Genomic DNA, 18903 nt, shown 5'->3' with positions numbered 1-18903 from the left:
CCATAAATAATACGGAAGCCCTTGTATACGCTGCCTGCCATAGTCTTTCGTGAGACGCGTGGAACAGTATAGAAGAGGAGAGTTTTTTGTGGTTTCTCTAGGTTTACCTTTATTACAGTTTTTGTTCGACATATTAACCAGTTTCTTAAAACATCGGTTCTGTGATCGGGCAGGGTTATCCGAGTAAGGTTTTTAATTCCGCGCCGGTGGGCCGCTGTTAGTATTGTGGTTACTTATTACCTAACGTGAGCCGAGGGAGCGAAAGGCTGGAGTAAACAATGTGACCGACACTTGTAGCCAAGGTGTTCCACCGAACTACCTGTCTGTTGTAAACGTAATTGTTTTGGGATGGTGCAGAACACTAATCACTAATTAAATTCTCTACCAAATGTCAGACACATCCGTACATGTGCATATGCTTCCTCGAGGAAGTACACTCTTTCAGAATATAATCTTGAGTGAAGTTTCGTTTCCTGAGCATGCTACAATGAAATTGAACTATAGCCAGATTCTTGCTAAAATGTAACATATTTAATTACTGTAGTCTTATTAACTTTCCTGGATATTTACTAAATTATTAATCATTTGGAATTAAAAATCGTATAATTAGACTGCAATATCACTTAATTGGTAACCCATTAATAGATGATCTGCAATGTCTAACCCCCCCCCCCCCCCCCCCCCCCCCGGTTTGGTTGGAATGCACGGACCACAGCACTGAATTGCCACTGAAAATAAACCATTTGGGGCCGCCTAAAGCTAAGGGTGAAATATGCAGAAGCAGAACAATTACATCATAGTGAGTGTTTCCTTGTAGCAGGCTTGTTCATAATCAGAAAGGAGGGACACCTTTGGGAACTGTTTTCAGTAAAAGGGTTAGCTGTCTTAGTCTCGGGGTGTTTTCTAGGAAGGAAATGGTGGGAGCGGGGGTGCGTCACTGTGGATGCAGTGACGTCAGGATTGCAAAACTTTTTGGTGGGCAGTGAGATTGCCTCTTCAGTCGGAACATTCCACTAATGAGCACATGCGTATGTTCTAGTGTAAACCAATGTGCACATAGGTATGTTCTAGTATAAGCCAGTGAGCACATGCGTATGTTCTAGTATAAACCAATGTGCACATAGGTATGTTCTAGTATAAGCCAGTGAGCACATGGGTATGTTCTAGTATAAATTAACACCCAGGATTGCGCATCTATAAATCGAGCAGGTTCAGCCTTTTGCTTGGTCTGTGATTGGTGGAAGGAACAACCCCTGTCCCCAACCTCAGAATGTCAGAGTTTTTCTTAAAAAGGTAAGCCAACCTGAAGTTCAGATTAGATATTTATGTTTAGATCTTCGTTAAGCTGAAGTAGTGGCCATTTTTTCAGGGTGACCACTGAGGCCTTGAAGTTGTTTTTGCAGGGCACTAAGGAGGTGTTAGTGGTGTTGTTATATTTTAACTGCCTTCTTGCAGAGGATAGAGGTTTGGGTCTGGAGAAGGAGTGCATCAGCAGTTCCAGGATTGAAACCCACAGCTCCAGCGAAAGCCCTGTTCTGCACACTGCTGTGCTGATGCCTGCTGCTCACACAGGGAGTTATGGGATCATAGACTGCAGGCAGACTGCAGTCAGCTCTGTAATTACACACTGCTTACTTTAAGTCATCATCGTTCAGGCCCATGCCTTTCATTACGGCGGTGCTTGTGGGAAATGTCATGGAAAGACATTTGTGCTGTGCTAGGTTAGCCAGGCTAGTATGCATGGGAGGAAACTGAGGCCACAGTGTAGTATCCTGGTTCAGAACTGCCTTGAGCTCAGATTTATGGATTTACTGACTGTTTGGGTAAAAAACCTAACATGAAGGTGTCATGTCAAAAGATCTGGGGACAAAACGTTAAGAGGAGGGATTAGGCTGGGGCCAGAATTCCTGCCACAGGCGATGGCTGAGCTGATGTGCTGCTGAACTGTTTCTCCACAGTTAAGCAGAGTTTAGCTGATTTATGCCACAGCTAAGCAGAGTTTAGCTGATTTATTCCACAGCTAAGCAGAGTTTAGCTGATTTATGCCACAGCAAAGCAGAGTTTAGCTGATTTATGCCACAGCAAAGCAGAGTTTAGCTGATTTATGCCACAGCTAAGCAGAGTTTAGCTGATTTATGCCACAGCTAAGCAGAGTTTAGCTGATTTATTCCACAGCTAAGCAGAGTTTAGCTGATTTATGCCACAGCAAAGCAGAGTTTAGCTGATTTATGCCACAGCAAAGCAGAGTTTAGCTGATTTATGCCACAGCAAAGCAGAGTTTAGCTGATTTATGCCACAGCAAAGCAGAGTTTAGCTGATTTATGCCACAGCTAAGCAGAGTTTAGCTGATTTATGCCACAGCTAAGCAGAGTTTAGCTGATTTATGCCACAGCTAAGCAGGTTGTAGGTGATTTTTGCCATAGCTAAGCAGAGTCTAGCTGATTTGTGCCAGACAGATAAACAGAGTTTAGAAATACGCAGAATTTAGGGTGAAAAATCTTTGAACAAGCAGTAAAGAGCGAGGATTCAGTCCCTCTCCTGTTTGTGGTATTTTATGATTGACAGCGCTCTTTATCTGAGATGAAGTGACTGAGCTACAGAGTAAACAGCCTTGTGAATGTACTGAAGAACTGAGGCCCTGACCCAGGTCTACCTATGCAGTCCCACCACACAGTACCCTTCATCACTGCTTCTGCAACACTGGCCAAGGCATTGGGATCTCAGTCTGTGTCTTAAGAAAATCATGGACACACATCTACTCATTCCCCTATCATTATCACCATGATTATTGCATGATAACTGTGTAAAAACTTTGTGGAACTTGATGGGTTTGGCCAACCACATAGTGTGCCAGAATAAGCATGTCCTTGTCTGGGTTCTGGTGATGAACTGAATTCTGACCATGCCAGCTCTGATACACAGACTTTAGGATTACAAAGGAAGGGAGGGTTTGATTAGCAGGGCATCCTACCTGACTGTAGCGTATGGGGCAGTGGCTGTACCGCTCGGCTGCGTATGGGGCAGCGGCTGTACTGCAGTGGCTGTACCGCTCGGCTGCGTATGGGGCAATGGCTGTACTGCAGTGGCTGTACCGCTCGGCTGTGTATGGGGCAGTGGCTGTACTGCAGTGGCTGTACCGTTCGGCTGCGTATGGGGCAGTGGCTCTACCGCTCGGCTGCGTATGGGGCAGTGGCTGTACCGCTCGGCTGCGTATGGGGCAGTGGCTGTACCGCTTGGCTGCGTATGGGGCAGTGGCTCTACCGCTCGGCTGCGTATGGGGCAGAGGCTGTACTGCAGTGGCTGTACCGCTCGGCTGCGTATGGGGCAGTGGCTGTACTGCAGTGGCTGTACCGCTCGGCTGCATATGGGGCAGTGGCTGTACTGCAGTGGCTGTACCGCTCGGCTGCGTATGGGGCAGTGGCTGTACTGCAGTGGCTGTACCGCTCGGCTGCGTATGGGGCAGTGGCTGTACTGCAGTGGCTGTACCGCTCGGCTGGGTATGGGGCAGTGGCTCTAACGCTCGGCTGCGTATGGGGCAGTGGCTGTACCGCTCGGCTGCATATGGGGCAGTGGCTGTACCGCTCGGGTGCGTATGGGGCAGTGGCTGTACCGCTCGGCTGCGTATGGGGCAGTGGCTGTACCGCTCGGCTGTGTATGGGGCAGTGGCTGTACTGCAGTGGCTGTACCGCTCGGCTGCGTATGGGGCAGTGACTGTACTGCAGTGGCTGTACCGCTCGGGTGCGTATGGGGCAGTGGCTGTACCGCTCGGCTGCGTATGGGGCAGTGGCTGTACCGCTCGGCTGTGTATGGGGCAGTGGCTGTACTGCAGTGGCTGTACCGCTCGGCTGCGTATGGGGCAGTGGCTGTACCACTCGGCTGGGTATGGGGCAGTGGCTGTACCGCTGCTGGACTATAGAAGCTAAGAACCGACAGCTACTTTCACTTTCAGATGTTCCCTCTTCAAAGTCTGGAGATGTGAGTTTGCAGCAAAGGGTCTGTGGATAAAACTACGCATGAGAAGAACAGGAAGATGCCTCAACTAAAGAATAAGGGGCAGAAACTTGTTATTAGGGGGGCAGAGCATTCATATACAATTATTAGTGTTGTTGCTGATAGTTTTGAGTTTCTACAGTGGGAGAAAACATACTCTCTGAAAAGTGTGGCAGATCTTGCTTCCGCCCTTCTCTGGTGACTGTAACCTAGACAACCAGTGGGAGTGTACAAGGGGAGTGACCTGACATAGGGAAGCCTGGAATGTCTGAAGAATAGGGGAGAGAATGGGTGGGTCTAACTCTGTAAAGTCACCTCCCAAATGTGAGTGGAATGCACATATTGACAGTCAAACGCATTCTCTCTCTCTCTCTCTCTCTCTCTCTCTGTCTCTGTCGCTCTCTCTCTCTCTCTCTATCTCTCTCTCGCACTCTCTCTCTCTCTTTGTCTCTCTCTCTGTTTCTCTCTCCCTCACACTCACACACAGACATGTAAATTGATCAGGTCATTTTTCTTTCCTGTTTCTCGTCTCTGTGGAAGAAGTTGTGCGGCTCAGGGTTGGGTTTCCTGGGCACAGCTACAGCCTGTATTCACAGGAAGTTTTTTTATTAAAAATTTTTTTTGAAATCTTGATACTTGTTTCTGAGGTCGTGCCTACTCTGCCCGAGACACTGAGGGTGTGGGGAGAACTTATGGCTGCAGCAGAAGTTTAGGGGCATTAAGCTAAGAACAGTTCAAACATACTTTTACTATTTATTCATTTTATTGTTCTTTTTTTTCTTTTTTTTTTTGGTTGGTGGAGGTCCGACTGAGACTGGACCTCTGGAGCTTTACTGAGTGGGACGCCTGAGCTCACGGGACGCCCAAGCTCACGGGACGCTCTGTGATTTTGGGCATGGAGGCGCTCAGGGAATCTTTTCTGCACTTGACCTTTCAGATGTCCTCCTACAAGCGAGCCACCCTGGACGAGGATGAGCTGATGGGCTCCACTGTGGATGAGATCTACCCAACCAGCATGCAGGTAGCCATCTCCTCACTGTCTTTCTGTGCATTCATAACGTCTCACATGTTTAGGGGGGTTGGTTACCCCAAAGCGGTAGGTTAGTTCCAGCTGGTCGTGCAATAACAGCATCCCAGCCATGTTCCTGTTGCACGCAGTACAGATGAAACACAGCCCCTTTATGGCTGTGAACCCTTTCCCTCCATCACCATGTGCTCTGTGTTCAGGCCCTGTATGTTCTGTAGTGCTGCTGTGTTTTTACTGTCCGTTTAAAAGGGCTTCATTGTTTAGTCGGCTGTTTGTTCTCAGGGCGATAAGAGAGGCCTCTTAGCGACGCTTCAGCCAGGGATTCTTGGAATCAGAAAGGATTTATTCTTTTTACTTGATAGAATCAGTAAAAATAGAACATTTTCCAAGGACTGTCTACATGGCTATGGTTGCTTAAATCTTCCCTGTAAGAACAGAATATTAGGTTTCACACAAAACAGCTGGCCTGAGTATTCTCATTTTAAGTGTGATGCTGGGGCCTGTGTATGAAATACACCTAACATTCTCTAAACATTCACCTAACAGTTTCACAACGTTGCTCTGAAGTATGTTTCTGGGGCTTGGCCTGGGAGTGGAACACGTTGCCCTGGAGTGCCCAGCCAGCTTGAGGGCTTCAGGCATAACCCCCCAGATGGCCCTACACCAGCCATTATAATGCTGGCCACTCATTAGGAACTTCTGCAAATATGTAAAAAAAATATTATTCATTTGCTCATAATGGTCTGGGCCAAAAAACTTACTCTAAAGATGATTTAATATCAAAACCCCTGGAAGTTAACTTTCATGTTTAACTCCAGAAAGTGAACTTTCTGTAACAGGAGATAGAGACACAGTTTGCTAACTGACCTTAGGAAGCCACATCTGGTCTCCATGGTTCCTGTTGTCTCAGCAGCATAATGAAGGCAGGTGTTGCTGCTTGTAAGCCTGTCACACACGTACCTGCTTCCCCTGTTTCAGAGGGGAAACCTGCTGTTAAGCAGACTGACTGCAAACCAGTCTTTCCCCATTTCCCAGCAGTCTGCTCTCAGTTACATTACATTACTTATCCAGAGCCACTTACACAGCTGTTTACATAGCGTTGCCATTGCATACATTTCTACTGCTGGATATATACTAAAGCAATGCAGGTTTGGTACCTTGCTCAACGGTACAACAACAGTGTCCTACCGGGGAATTGAACTTGTGAATGGGAATGACCAAAAAGTCAGGTATTAGTGTCCAATAAAATACGTTTCTACAGCTCAGCTATATTGAGGCTGGTGGATGAGTTTTTTTTACAAACATGCTTTTGTGTGTTCACAAAGAAAGGGAAATTGTGTTTGCTCATTCAAATATAACAGCTGGCATAATATTTGATAACCTCTACAGGCTGGATAAAGCAGCCCTTTATTTGCATTGAGCACATCAGGGAGTGTGAGCTGACTGTAATGCGGACTCACCTGTGCTGTGCTGCTGCTGTTTACCTTCCCTCTTCTGAAGGTGTCTGTGCGGCGTGGGCGTGGCCCCAGGTGCTGGGCTCATAGAACACACCTGGAGAGGAAGCTGCTGGCCCTGGTGTGTGTGCTGTCCTTCTCTCTATTCGTGTGTGTCCTCACACTGGGGCTCTACTATAAAGCAGGTCAGTGATGTCTCTCCCTCTGTCTCTCATCAGAAATGGCTCCATCACTTTCATCATCTTAATGAATTTATACATGAAGTCATCCATAAGACATTTAATAAAATGGCTTTTAAAACCAGTTTGAGTGCAAGCTACTTCTTATTTATTTATTTTTAATGTGTTTTCCCCCCTGAAACTGCTGATCTCATCATGTTATGGAAATTGGAAAACAATTAAGGTATCATAACTTAAGGGCACATGCCTCTGTGCTTAGATGTACAGGATTAAATTCCACACAGTCTGAGGTGGCACTGACTGCTGTCCAGGGGAATGCACCTTTTGTCCTTTTCCATGCTAAAGATTCATTTCCTTGTATTTTAAAGGGGAAACTGAAAACCACTTCCTTCTATTCAACCACCCATCTACTCACACATGACACTGCAGTGTTTAAAAAGCGAGCTTTAGTCAAGCTGTTTGCTTGCCCTTTCCATGCACAGATCTGTTTTCCCCTGCTCCTGTATCATTAGAGATTAGGAGTCTGTTGCACACCTTTGCAGTATAATTTTATTCTCAGCCAGTCTTACAATGAATCTCACTGTAGACCCATTCTTCCTGCACTCGCTGTCCAAACATAACCTTTACACTTCAATTGTACACAATATCAAACCTAAAATTAACTTAAACCCTGAACCCAGTCCTTCCTAATGTGTACAGATGTTTTATTCTTTTATAATCTGTAAAAAAACAAAAAAAACTTGAGAGGAATTAATTAATGTTTTTTCTTCATCCAGAACAAACATGCATGCATGGACATGCATAGCAAATGTGCAAACATAACTTCAATACCTTCTGTAATAAAATCTTTGAATCTTGGACAAAACTGTATTTTACCAAAAAGCACGTATTTTAGTGGACAGAAATGCGTGCTGCACATTCAGGCCCTGCTGGGTCAAACAGGAAGCTAAGCGCAGGGTCAAACAGGAAGCTAAGCCCAGTTAACAGCTAATGAGGCTCAGGGTCATGTCTTTGGTTGTCACAGCCAATGGGAGCTTTTTAACCAGGAAATCCATCCATGATTTTAATTCTGCACCTGTGGTACAACATTTTACAACATATAAACCTTACCAGGCAGATTGAAACTGCAGCATGCAAGTGTGCATGTGTGCGTCCATGCACCTGAATGAGTTTTTAAAATGTACATTTTTAGCGGTTTGAGTGACAGGAATAGCAGTACCTTTGATGTCTGTTGTATCAGGGCAAGCTGCAGGGGATAACCCATTGCATCTCAGCCAAACTCTGGATGAATGCACTGCACTCTGGGCAAGTGAAAGCATAGCTTTTGTTTATTTTTGGGTGAATTGCCCCTTTAAGATGAGTACAAAGTTAAAATAGGCTTAATCAAATGTTTTTTTTCAGTGAAGGAATCAACGAGTGTAAAAATACTGTCTTCTAAGTAAGTATTCACTAAGACATGCTGGGCACTCGCACAGAATATTACAGGTGTCCATGCCAGCCATTTTCCTGGTTTCTATGCGTACAGACCCAGGTGTGCTACAGGAGTGTTGGGCCTGCTCTGTGTGCAGACCCAGGTGTGTTACAGGAGTGTTGGGCCTGCTCTGTGTGCAGACCCTGCTCTGTGTGCAGACACAGGTGTGTTACAGGAGTGTTGATCCTGCTCTGTTTACAGCTCACCCAGGCCTTTGTCTGTCTGAGTCGTGTGTGAAGGTGGCCAGCACTGTGCTGGGAGCGCTGGACCCCAGCGTGGACCCCTGTCATGATTTTTACAACTTTGCCTGTGGGGGCTGGGTGAAGAACAACCCCCTACCTGAGGGCAAGTCGCGCTGGGGTCCCTTCAGCAACCTGTGGGAGCGCAACATGGCCGTCATGAAACAGAAGCTGGGTGAGTGCCTCTGGGGGCATGATGGGATATGTAGTTTCTACACACTGCAGCATGTGATGGACTCACTCCGTAATGTATGGTCCCTGAGGAAAAACTTGGCTCTCAGATTTTCAGTTGTCATCAAATTCTGAGATAGTTCAGTTGTAATTATGCACCAGTAATTGATTGTACAGATGCCTGCACATACTGCATAACATTTACCATAAGTAGCAATGTGCTTGCATAATTTATTGGTGAAAGTAATGGTGAACCATGTTCAAGCAATGGTGAACCAATTTACTGTGGAGTATTACTATGTGATATTACCTCTTTCTTGCAGTTATGACCTACAAACACAATCTTTTTTTTTTTTCTTGAGTGATACTCCTTCAACTCATCACCTGCTGTGCTTATTAAAGAAAACCAGCTGCTTGTGTTATTTGCTCCTGTTATTTATTTGGCAGACAGGGCTTGCAAGACAGGTATTGCATGATACAATAAAATGAGTCACAAGAAGAACAGGGACAGCAATAATAAACTGTAAACTGTACATTGTGGTAGTAAGTTCACAGAAGCCAGACTTCCAGTGAGTGAGTGCAGTGAGTGTGTGCAGTGAGCATGCGCAGTGAGTGTGCGCAGTGAGTGAGTGCAGTGAGCTTGCCCAGTGAGTGAGCGCAGTGAGTGAGTGCAGTGAGATTGACCAGTGAGCGTGCGCAGTGAGTGAGTGCAGTGAGCTTGCCCAGTGAGTGAGTGCAGTGAGTGTGTGCAGTAAGTGTGCACTGTGTGAAGTCTGGTCTGTGCACACCTTTACCAGAGAACATCTCCATGGCGGGTCTGAGCCTTGCGGAGAGGAAGGCCCAGTGGTACTATCAGTCCTGCATGAACGAGTCCAAAATACAAGATCTGGGGGCACAGCCACTACAGGAGCTCATCAATCGGGTGAGTGTGTGCGCGTGCGTGTGCATGCGTGTGCGTGCGTGTGCGTGTATGTGCGTGTATGTGCGTGCGTGTGTATGTGCGTGCGTGTGTGTGCACGCACGTGTGTGTATGTGCGTGCGTGTGTGTGTGTGTGTTCGGGTATGTGCCTGTGTATGTGCGCATGTGTGTGTGTATGCATGCATGCGTGCGTGTGGTGTGTATGTGCGTATGTGTGTGTATGCATGCATGCGTGCGTGTGGTGTGTGTGCGTGTATGTGCCTGTGTGTATGTGTGTGTGTATGCATGCATGCGTACGTGTGGTGTGTGTGTGTGCGTGTATGTGCCTGTGTGTGCGTATGTGTGTTTATGCATGCGTGCGTGCGTGTGGTGTGTGTGTGCGTGTATGTGCCTGTGTGTGTGTGCATGTGTGTATGCATGCGTGCGTGCATGCGTGTGTGTGTTCTCTGTTTATAGTCTATGCTAATCTGTGGGTTTGTGTTTTAGACAGGAGGCTGGGCTCTGACAGAAGCCTGGAACAAATCCAATTTCCAGGAGGTTCTGCGTGTGGTTTCAGCCAATTACCGCACCTCTCCCTTTTTCACCGTGTTTGTCAGCACCGACTCCAAGAGCTCCAACAGTAACATCATCCAGGTGAGCTCGTCTGGCTGCCTGGCTCCTCTTCGCCCATCTGAGCTTTACCTTCTGTGACATGAGGTGTGTGTGTGTGTGTGTGTGTATGCCTGCGTGGGCATGTGCGTGTGCATCTGTATGTGTATGTGCGTGCGTGCGTGCGTGTGCGTGTGCATCTGTATGTGTATGTGTATGTGTGTGCGTGTGTGTGTGTGCATGTGTGTGTTTGCCTGCACATATGTGCATCAGTGTGGAACGGGCGTGCAGGTGTACACGTGTTTTTGTTTGCGTGTGTACCTACATGCAGAATACACCAGTTGTACCTTTTCTATGGTCAACAGTATCTACAGGGCTGAGGGCCACAGGACTGCAGTGCGTCAGTCAGTAACTTACTGTGACTCAGTCAGTAACTTACTGCGAGTCAATCAGTAACTTCCAGTGAGTCAGTTGGTAACTTACAGTGACTCAGTCAGTAACTTACAGGGAGTCAGTGAGTAACTTACAGTGATACAGTGATTCAGTCAGTAACTTGCATTGAGTCAGTCAGTAACTTACAGTGAGCCAGTCAGAAATTTACAGTGATACAGTGATTCAGTCTGTAACTTGCAGTGACTCAGTCAGTAACTTGTAGTGATACAGTGACTCAGTCAGTAACTTGCAGTGAGTCAGTCGGTAACTTGCAGTGAGTCAGTCGGTAACTTGCAGTGAGTCAGTCAGTAATTAGCAGTGAGTCAGTCAGTAAGTCAGTCAGTAACTTGCAGTGAGTCAGTCAGCCAGTAACTTGCAGTGACTCAATCAGTAACTTGCAGTGAGTCAGTCAGTAATTTACGGTGAGCCAGTCAGTAACTAGCATTGAGTCAGTCAATAATTTACATTGAGCCAGTCAGTAACTTGCAGTGAGTCAGTCAGTAAGTCAGTCAGTAACTTGCAGTGAGTCAGTCAGTAATTTGCAGTGAGTCAGTCAGTAACTTGCAGTGAGTCAGTCAGTAATTTACAGTGAGCCAGTCAGTAATTTACAGTGAGCCAGTCAGTAACTTGCAGTGAGTCAGTCAGTAACTTGCAGTGATGCAGTGAGTCAGTCAGTAACGTACAGTGAGTCAGTCAGTAACTAATTTAACTCAAAGTGTGAAGGGAAAACTGTGCTTGCTGGACTGCAGCTTACAGATGCAGGTGGGTGGGTCAGACCTAGAATGCAGTGTTTTCATTGGCTAATATGATGCTCTGCCCTCTGACAGGTTGACCAATCAGGACTGGGCCTGCCCTCCCGGGACTACTACCTCAACAAAACGGCCAATCAGAAGGTCAGTTTAAGGTTGGCCTCTGGGTGAGGGTTTAGGGTTCGATGGTCATAGCTTTACAGATAACAGGGTAATGTGATTAAGGGTGTTTTCACACCTGCGCTTTTTAGCCTGGTTAAATCGGACTCTGGTGCGATTCGTTTGGGCAGGTGTGAACACAGTAATCGCACTCGGGCGTGGACCAAAACAACCGCACCGAGACCCTTGAGAGGAGGTGGTCTCAGTCCGGTCCCAAACGAACTCTGGAGCGGTTTGTTTGTGGTGGGAACGTGATCCGACCTTGATCCAACCCAACTACCAAGTGTACCCCGCAAGTTTGAGCTAAACGGCTTCTGTAGCCGTTTTATTATATTTTATTACATTAGCTCCCTTGTTCTGCTCAGTCGTCTGAAGGCAGCACATCTCCTTTGCAAAGTGTGAAGCAGTACAGCATTTTCAAGATGTTTCTTCGAAGTGCATTCAGCATTCTGCTGGTATAGTTTTGCCTGGTATATTGCCCAGTTAATTACCACGGTTATGAGCAAATGCCAACTCTGCTGTTGCTCCATGTTAAATTTCATGGCAATGTTTCTCTCACAGAAATATGTACTAGTCCAGAACACAGGACATCCTTCCTGTATTTACTTTCTTGCTCCCGCCCCAGACACATCTGACCAATAAGCGGAGTGAACGTTCTTACGTGTTTTGTAGTGATGCATTTTGGTTCGCTTGGATTTTTCTCTGTGTGCAAAGAACCAAACCAAGGGGAAAAGGCTCCAAGTTTACGAACTCATCAACTGATTCGGACCGGACCAAACGAATTATAGGTGTGAAAATGCCCTAAGATACGAAGCCCAGCTGGGCTTCCTGAAATAAATGTGCTCAAAGATGGAATTATTCTACTTTAATCAACTTTAATACAAGTTTAATACCTGACCTTAAATACCATACTTTCCTGTGTGCATACATGCTGCTGTCATCTAAAAATGTATTTTTTAAATATTAAATATTTTCATGTTGAAATATCAAAATAAGATATTGTCTTTTTTATTTATACTTTCTTGGAGTTTCCTTTGCTACTCTCCGCAGTACTTGGACGCCTATCTGGACTTCCTGGTGAAGCTGGGGGTCCTGCTGGGCGGGTCTGAAGAGCGGTCCCGGACACTCATGCAGGAGATCGTGGACTTTGAGACTGAACTGGCTAACATCACCATCCCCCAAGAGGAGCGCCGGGACGAGGAACTCATTTACCACAAGATCCAGGCCAAGGAGCTGGGGGTGAGGGGGATGCACTGCCTGCCTGTCTGCCTGTCTGCCTGACTGCCTGCCTGCCTGTCTGTCTGCCTGACTGCCTGCCTGCCTGTCTGTCTGCCTGACTGCCTGCCTGCCTACCGGACTGTCTGCCTGACTGCCTGTCTGTCTGTCTGTCTGTCTGACCGCCTGTCTGCCTGTCTGCCTGCCTGACTGCCTGCCTGTCTGTCTGACTGCCTGCCTGTCTGCCTGCCTGACTGCCTGCCTGCCTGTCTGCCTGTCTGCCTGTCTGCCTGTCTGCCTGTCTGCCTGCCTGCCTGACTGACTGCCTGTCTGCCTGCCTGCCTGCCAGCCTGTCTGCCTGTCTGCCTGCCTGCCTGTCTGTCTGTCTGCCTGACTGCCTACCAGCCTGTCTGCCTATCTGCCTGCCTGCATGCCTGCCTGCTTGTCTGCCTGTCTGCCTGTCTGCCTGTCTGCCTGTCTGCCTGTCTGCCTGACTGACTGCATGACTGCCTGACTGACTGCCTGCCTGCCTGCCTGCCTGTCTGCCTGTCTGTCTGCCTGTCTGCCTGCCTGACTGCCTGTCTGCCTGTCTGCCTGTCTGCCTGACTGACTGCCTGTCTGCCTGCCTGCCTGCCAGCCTGCCAGCCTGTCTGCCTGACTGCCTACCAGCCTGTCTGCCTGCCTGCCTGCCTGCCTGCCTGCCTGCCTGCTTGTCTGCCTGCCTGTCTGCCTGTCTGCCTGTCTGCCTGACTGACTGCCTGACTGCCTGACTGACTGCCTGCCAGCCTGTCTGCCTGTCTGTCTGTCTGTCCATATAAAAGAACCCAAAGTGTATGAGTATATAGGTATGTATGTGCATGTGTATGTAGCCTATGTCTGTGCTCGTGTGTGTGTGCATACATGCGTGTGTACTTTGGGTAGTGTGTAACGCATAGATAAGTAGGCCAGCGCTTCTTATAACTGATAAACAAGTGAAGAATGTCGGCAATATTAATGAGAAAAAAACACAGAATACGCTTAGTCATCTTTCCTAGAAGGTTTATCTGTGGCAGCGTGCAATGACCACTGACACACCCTCCTCATGAAGAACTCACAGGAGCCATATTGAGCGTGTGAAAGGGTCAGGGCTCAGCTGAGTGTTTAGAGAGAGGCAGTGGGGTGACACTCTGGCCTCCATGTGCTCCTATGAAACCGCTTGTATTGAGTTGGGCTGTGCATCCCCTGTTCAGCGGAGATCTTCTGAGACCCAACGTGTGCGTGGGCTGTGGGGGGTGTGTGTATGTGTGTGCGTGTCTGCATCTGTGCGTGTCTGTGCGTTGTCTGTGCGTGTGTGTCTGCGCGCGCATGTGTGTGTGCGTGCGTGCGTGCGTGTGTGTGTGTGTGTGTTTTGCAGACTCTGGCTCCTGCAGTAGACTGGATGCCGTTTCTCAGGGCAGTGTTTGCCCCAGTGGAGCTGAATGACACCGAGCCTGTGGTGGTCTATGCTGTGGAGTACCTGCCCAAAGTATCTCACCTCATCAGCAGCACTGACAAGAGGTGAGGAGAGCTGTTCCAACATCAACCCCCCTGCAGTCTACATCACCCCCCACAGTCTACATCACCCCCCCTGCAGTCTACATCACTCTCCCCCCTACTGTCTACATCACCCCCCCTCGTGCAGTCTACATCACCCCCCCCGCTGTCTACATCACCCCCCCCTGAAGTCTACATAACCCTCCTGCAGTCTACAACACCCCCCCTGCAGTCTACATCACCACCCCCTGCGGTCTACATCACCCCCCCTGCAGTCTACATCACCTCCCCCTGCAGTCTACCTCACCCCCCTGCTGTCTACATAACCCTCCTGCAGTCTAAATCACCCCCCCTTCTGTCTACATCACCCCCCCCTGCAGTCTACATCACTCTCCCCCCTACTGTCTACATCACTCTCCCCTCCTGCAGTCTACATCACCCCCCCCTCGTGCAGTCTACATCACCCCCCCCTGCTGTCTACATCACCCTCCTGCAGTCTACAAAACCCCCCCTGCAGTCTACATCACCACCCCCTGCAGTCTACATCACCCCCCCTGCAGTCTACATCACCTCCCCCTGCAGTCTACCTCACCCCCCTGCTGTCTACATAACCCTCCTGCAGTCTAAATCACCCCCCCTTGTCTACATCACCCCCCCCCCCGCAGTCTACATCACCCCCCCTGCTGTCTACATAACCCTCCTGCAGTCTATAGCACCCCCCCTGAAGTCTACATCACCCCCCCACAGTCTACATCACCACCACTGCAGTCTACATCACCCCCCCTGCAGTCTACATCACCTCCCTGCTGTCTACATCACTCTCCCCCCTGCAGTCTACATCACCACCACTGCAGTCTACATCACCCCCCCTGAAGTCTACATCACCTCCCTGCTGTCTACATCACCCCCCCTGCAGTCTACATCACCTCCCTGCTGTCTACATCACTCTCCCCCCTGCAGTCTACATCACCTCCCTGCTGTCTACATCACTCTCCCCCCTGCAGTCTACATCACCTCCCTGCTGTCTACATCACTCTCCCCCCTGCAGTCTACATCACCTCCCTGCAGTCTACATCACCTCCCTGCTGTCTACATAACCCTCCTGCAGTCTACATAACCCCCCCTGCAGTCTACATCACCTCCCCCTGAAGTCTATATCACCACCCCCTGAAGTCTACATCACCCCCCCCCCCCCCTCTGTGGTTAGTGTTACTGGACCATCAGGGGACGTGCAATGATGGGGTTTGGTTGGTTAGGGGTCCGTGTTTCATTGCTCTCTGGCACGCCCCTGCTGGTTCACGGAGTATGGTATGTGAAGGTGTAGGTCAGGGTTGGATTAGCATTAGGGTTATGAAGGGTTGCGTTAGGATTAGGGTTATGAAGGGTTGCGTTAGGATTAGGGTTATGATGGGTTGGGTTAGGATTAGGTTTATGATGGGTTGGGTTAGGATTATAGTTATGGGTTGCGGTGGTTAGGGTTATGATTGGTTGGGTTAGGGTTAGGGTTATGATGGGTTAGGGTTAGGATTATGATGTGTTGTGGTGGTTAGGGTTATTATGAGTTGGGTTAGGGTTGGGGTTATGATGAGTTTGGGGGGGAAAATTAAAAGTATGAGACGGTGCAGTAGAGCTACTTCCTGCTTCCACAGCATCCTCAACAACTACATGATGATGAAAGTGGTGCGGAAGATGGTGTCCATCCTTGACCAGCGGTTCCAGGATGCTGAGCAGCGCTTCTTTGAAGTCATGTACGGCACCAAGAAGGTGAGAGACAGGCGGGGTGAGGCTCTAATAATCCACATAGAGCACACGGATCTGAGCATACCTCTATCCACACACGTATGCACATAGAGCACACGGTACCTTGCATGGCAGCCTTTCACCGTTGGTGTGTGAGTGTGTGTGTGAATGGGTGAATGAGAGGCATCAATTGTAAAGCGCTTTGGATAAAAGCGCTATATAAATGCAGTCCATTTCCCATCCATTTACACGGATCTGAGCATACAGTACATTACATTACAGGCATTTGGCAGACGCTCTTATCCAGAGCGACGTACAACAAGTGCATCAGATCAAGGTGCAGAGGTGCAGAAAAAACACACTAGAGTGAAGTAAAGATCGTAGTGCCAGAAGTGACCAGATAGATCAGGACTCCAACCCTGTAGGGTAACCTGTTCAGCAAACAAACAAACAATCCTGCCAAGTACAAAACTAGCACTGAAAGCACATTTGCCTAATGAGAATCAGACAAAACAATCCTGCCAAATACAAAACTAGCGTGATCGGATTAGCCTAACTAGGTACATTGAGCTAAACTAGAGGCTAGGGAGGGGTGGGGAGAGGTGCAGCCTGAAGAGATGAGTCTTTAGTCTGCGCTTGAAGGTAGTCAGATTCTCTGCTGTTCTGACCGCCACGGGAAGGTCATTCCACCAGCGAGGGGCCAGGACAGACAGCAGACGTGAACGGGAAGTACAGACATGAAGAGGGGGAGGTGCCAAGCGTCCAGAGGTGGCAGAACGGAGAGGTCTGGCTGGTGTGTAGGGTCTGATGATCCTCTGGATGTATCCTGGTGCTGTCCCCTTAGCTGCCTGGTATGCAAGCACCAAAGTCTTAAATTTGATGCGAGCATACCTCTATCCACACACACATGCAAGTGTCCGCACATGTATGAGAAGCCCAAGGCAGGGTATGGATTGGTCCCGGCTCAGATTAAAGGAGTGTAATCTCGCCGAACCCCCCCGGTGCCAGTACTGGGTTGGTTTGCTATGTCATTGCTATGGAAACACGGCAAATACAGAATCTGACCCCTAAGATGCAGGCTCAGCTCAGGAAATCAGCTTCTCTGTACTTCAGAGATAAAATTACAATGTTCCAGTATTAGTCAGAAAGGAAATGCATTGTTTGGAGGGCATAGATGGACCTGAAGAATGTAAAATTTTAATTTGTTTCATGATTATTTTAAATAATGTTCAATAATCTAAAGCCCCCTTTTGTGAACTGTTGTGCCCTACCCCTAATGCCCCTTTCCCTCAATCCTCCTCCTTTTCTCTCTATCTCTCTCTCTCACTTTCTCTCTCCCCTGGCTCTTCCTCTCAATCCTCCTCCTTTTCTCTCTATCTCTCTCTCACTTCCTCTCTCCCCTGGCTCTTCCTCTCAATCCTCCTCCTTTTCTCTCTATCTCTCTCTCACTTCCTCTCTCCCCTGGCTCTTCCTCTCAATCCTCCTCCTTTTCTCTCTATCTCTCTCTCACTTCCTCTCTCCTCTAGCTCTTTCTCTCAATCCCCTGCCGGCCCCGTCTGTCTTTACTCCAAACATCTCAGCCGAAGACAGGAAGTGGAGGGGGTGGGGAGGGGGAGAGTGTTCTCTACCACCGCAGAGACCCGGGTTCAATCCCCGGCAGCGGTACTTCCGGCTTGGTCAGACGTTCCTATAAACACAATTGTCAGTGTTTGTGGGTGGGAAGCCGGTGAGGGTATGAGTACTGATCATTGCATTAGCGACTCCTACTGGTTGGTCGGGGCGCCTGTTCAGTGGGGAGGGGATCTGGGAGAGATAGCGTGAACCTCCGCGCGCATTGCGCTCTCCCAGTGAAACTCCTCGTTGTCAGGTGAAAAGAAGCAGGCTGGCGACTCCATGTATCAGAGGAGGCATGTGATAGCACCACGACCAGGACTGTGATACGGGGAATTGGTATAATGACTAAATTGGGGAGAAAATGGGAGAAAGATGGCACACAAAAAAAAAACGGATAGGCAGCTTCAGCAGAGCAGCAAGCCCAAAAGCCTTTGCTTTGAAACATAAACAGCATATCACTCCAACACAGTGTGTTACAGTGATAGTTTCATATGTCTTAAATACCAGAGGAGAGCGCTTGTGTGAACAGTGTGTAGGTTCAGGGTTGCTGGGAGGCTTATCCTGTTATAGCTGTTCCCAGATTAGGGGTCCCATAGTTTGGTATCTGTTAAGGTGCTGTTCCAGTGTGTGGATGGACCCCACGGTCTGGTGTCTGTTCCAATGTGTGGATGTGCCCCACAGTCTGGTGTCTGTTCCAGTGTGTGGATGTGCCCCACGGTCTGGTGTCTGTTCCAGTGTGTGGATGTGCCCCACGGTCTGGTGTCTGTTCCAGTGTGTGGATGTGCCCCACGGTCTGGTGTCTGTTCCAGTGTGTGGATGTGCCCCACGGTCTGGTGTCTGTTCCAGTGTGTGGATGTGCCCCACGGTTTGGTGTCTGTTCCAGTGTGTGGATGGGCCCCATGGTCTGGTATCTATTCCAGTGTGGATGGGCCCCATGGTCTGGTATCTATTCCAATGTGTGGATGGGCCCCATGGTCTGGTATTCAGACTGCTCCTGTGTTGAATGTGGCTGGCAGAATGGCGATTCACACCGAGCTCCGGGACTGAACATTTCATGTTGTTATTTGTGTTAGGAGGCTCAGATGTCCTCCATCTTAATCTGTCAGTATCAGTGTTAATACACCATGTTCAGGGCAGTATTAAACATGTGTATGTTGCTCTGTTTGCATGTTTGAGCACTAGGGCAGGTGTATCAGTATTGGTCTGTGGATGCTTACGTTTGTGTTTGTCGTTTCAGAGCTGCATGCCTCGCTGGAAGCTGTGCGTTAGCGACACCGATAGCGCCCTGGGCTTCGCTCTGGGGGCCATGTTTGTCAAAGCCACCTTCGCTGAGGGTAGCAAGGCCGTGGTGAGTCTCCTGCTTTGAGCAGAACGCATGCGCTCCAGTACATCAGTCAAAAATGTTTATCCAAAACCGCTAGCAAAGAAACTTGCCCACTTATTA

General features: G+C 48.6%; 1 protein-coding gene across 3 annotated transcripts in view; it reads left to right on the top strand.

Annotated features, from left to right (window-relative positions):
• The window catches only part of ece1 (endothelin converting enzyme 1), a 28920-nt gene that overhangs the window by 790 nt on the left and 9227 nt on the right, over positions 1-18903 (top strand). Inside the window, exons 2-11 of one of the 3 annotated variants that reach the window (XM_035387949.1) lie at positions 4928-5011; positions 6518-6656; positions 8323-8535; positions 9329-9453; positions 9937-10083; positions 11298-11363; positions 12429-12617; positions 13987-14129; positions 15755-15869; positions 18697-18807. In XM_035387949.1, coding sequence (XP_035243840.1) covers positions 4928-5011; positions 6518-6656; positions 8323-8535; positions 9329-9453; positions 9937-10083; positions 11298-11363; positions 12429-12617; positions 13987-14129; positions 15755-15869; positions 18697-18807 — 1332 coding nt within the window. Of the gene's footprint in view, positions 1-4792; positions 5012-6517; positions 6657-8322; positions 8536-9328; positions 9454-9936; positions 10084-11297; positions 11364-12428; positions 12618-13986; positions 14130-15754; positions 15870-18696; positions 18808-18903 lie in introns of those variants that run through there. The other 2 variants (XM_035387948.1, XM_035387947.1) reach the window with 2 other exon arrangements.

Source organism: Anguilla anguilla, chromosome 13 (genome assembly GCF_013347855.1).
Source record: "Anguilla anguilla isolate fAngAng1 chromosome 13, fAngAng1.pri, whole genome shotgun sequence".
In the NCBI taxonomy this organism is placed as follows: domain Eukaryota; kingdom Metazoa; phylum Chordata; class Actinopteri; order Anguilliformes; family Anguillidae; genus Anguilla; species Anguilla anguilla.
The sequence above is the reverse complement of the archived record's forward strand: the minus strand, read 5'-3'. Positions and strand labels throughout refer to the sequence as shown.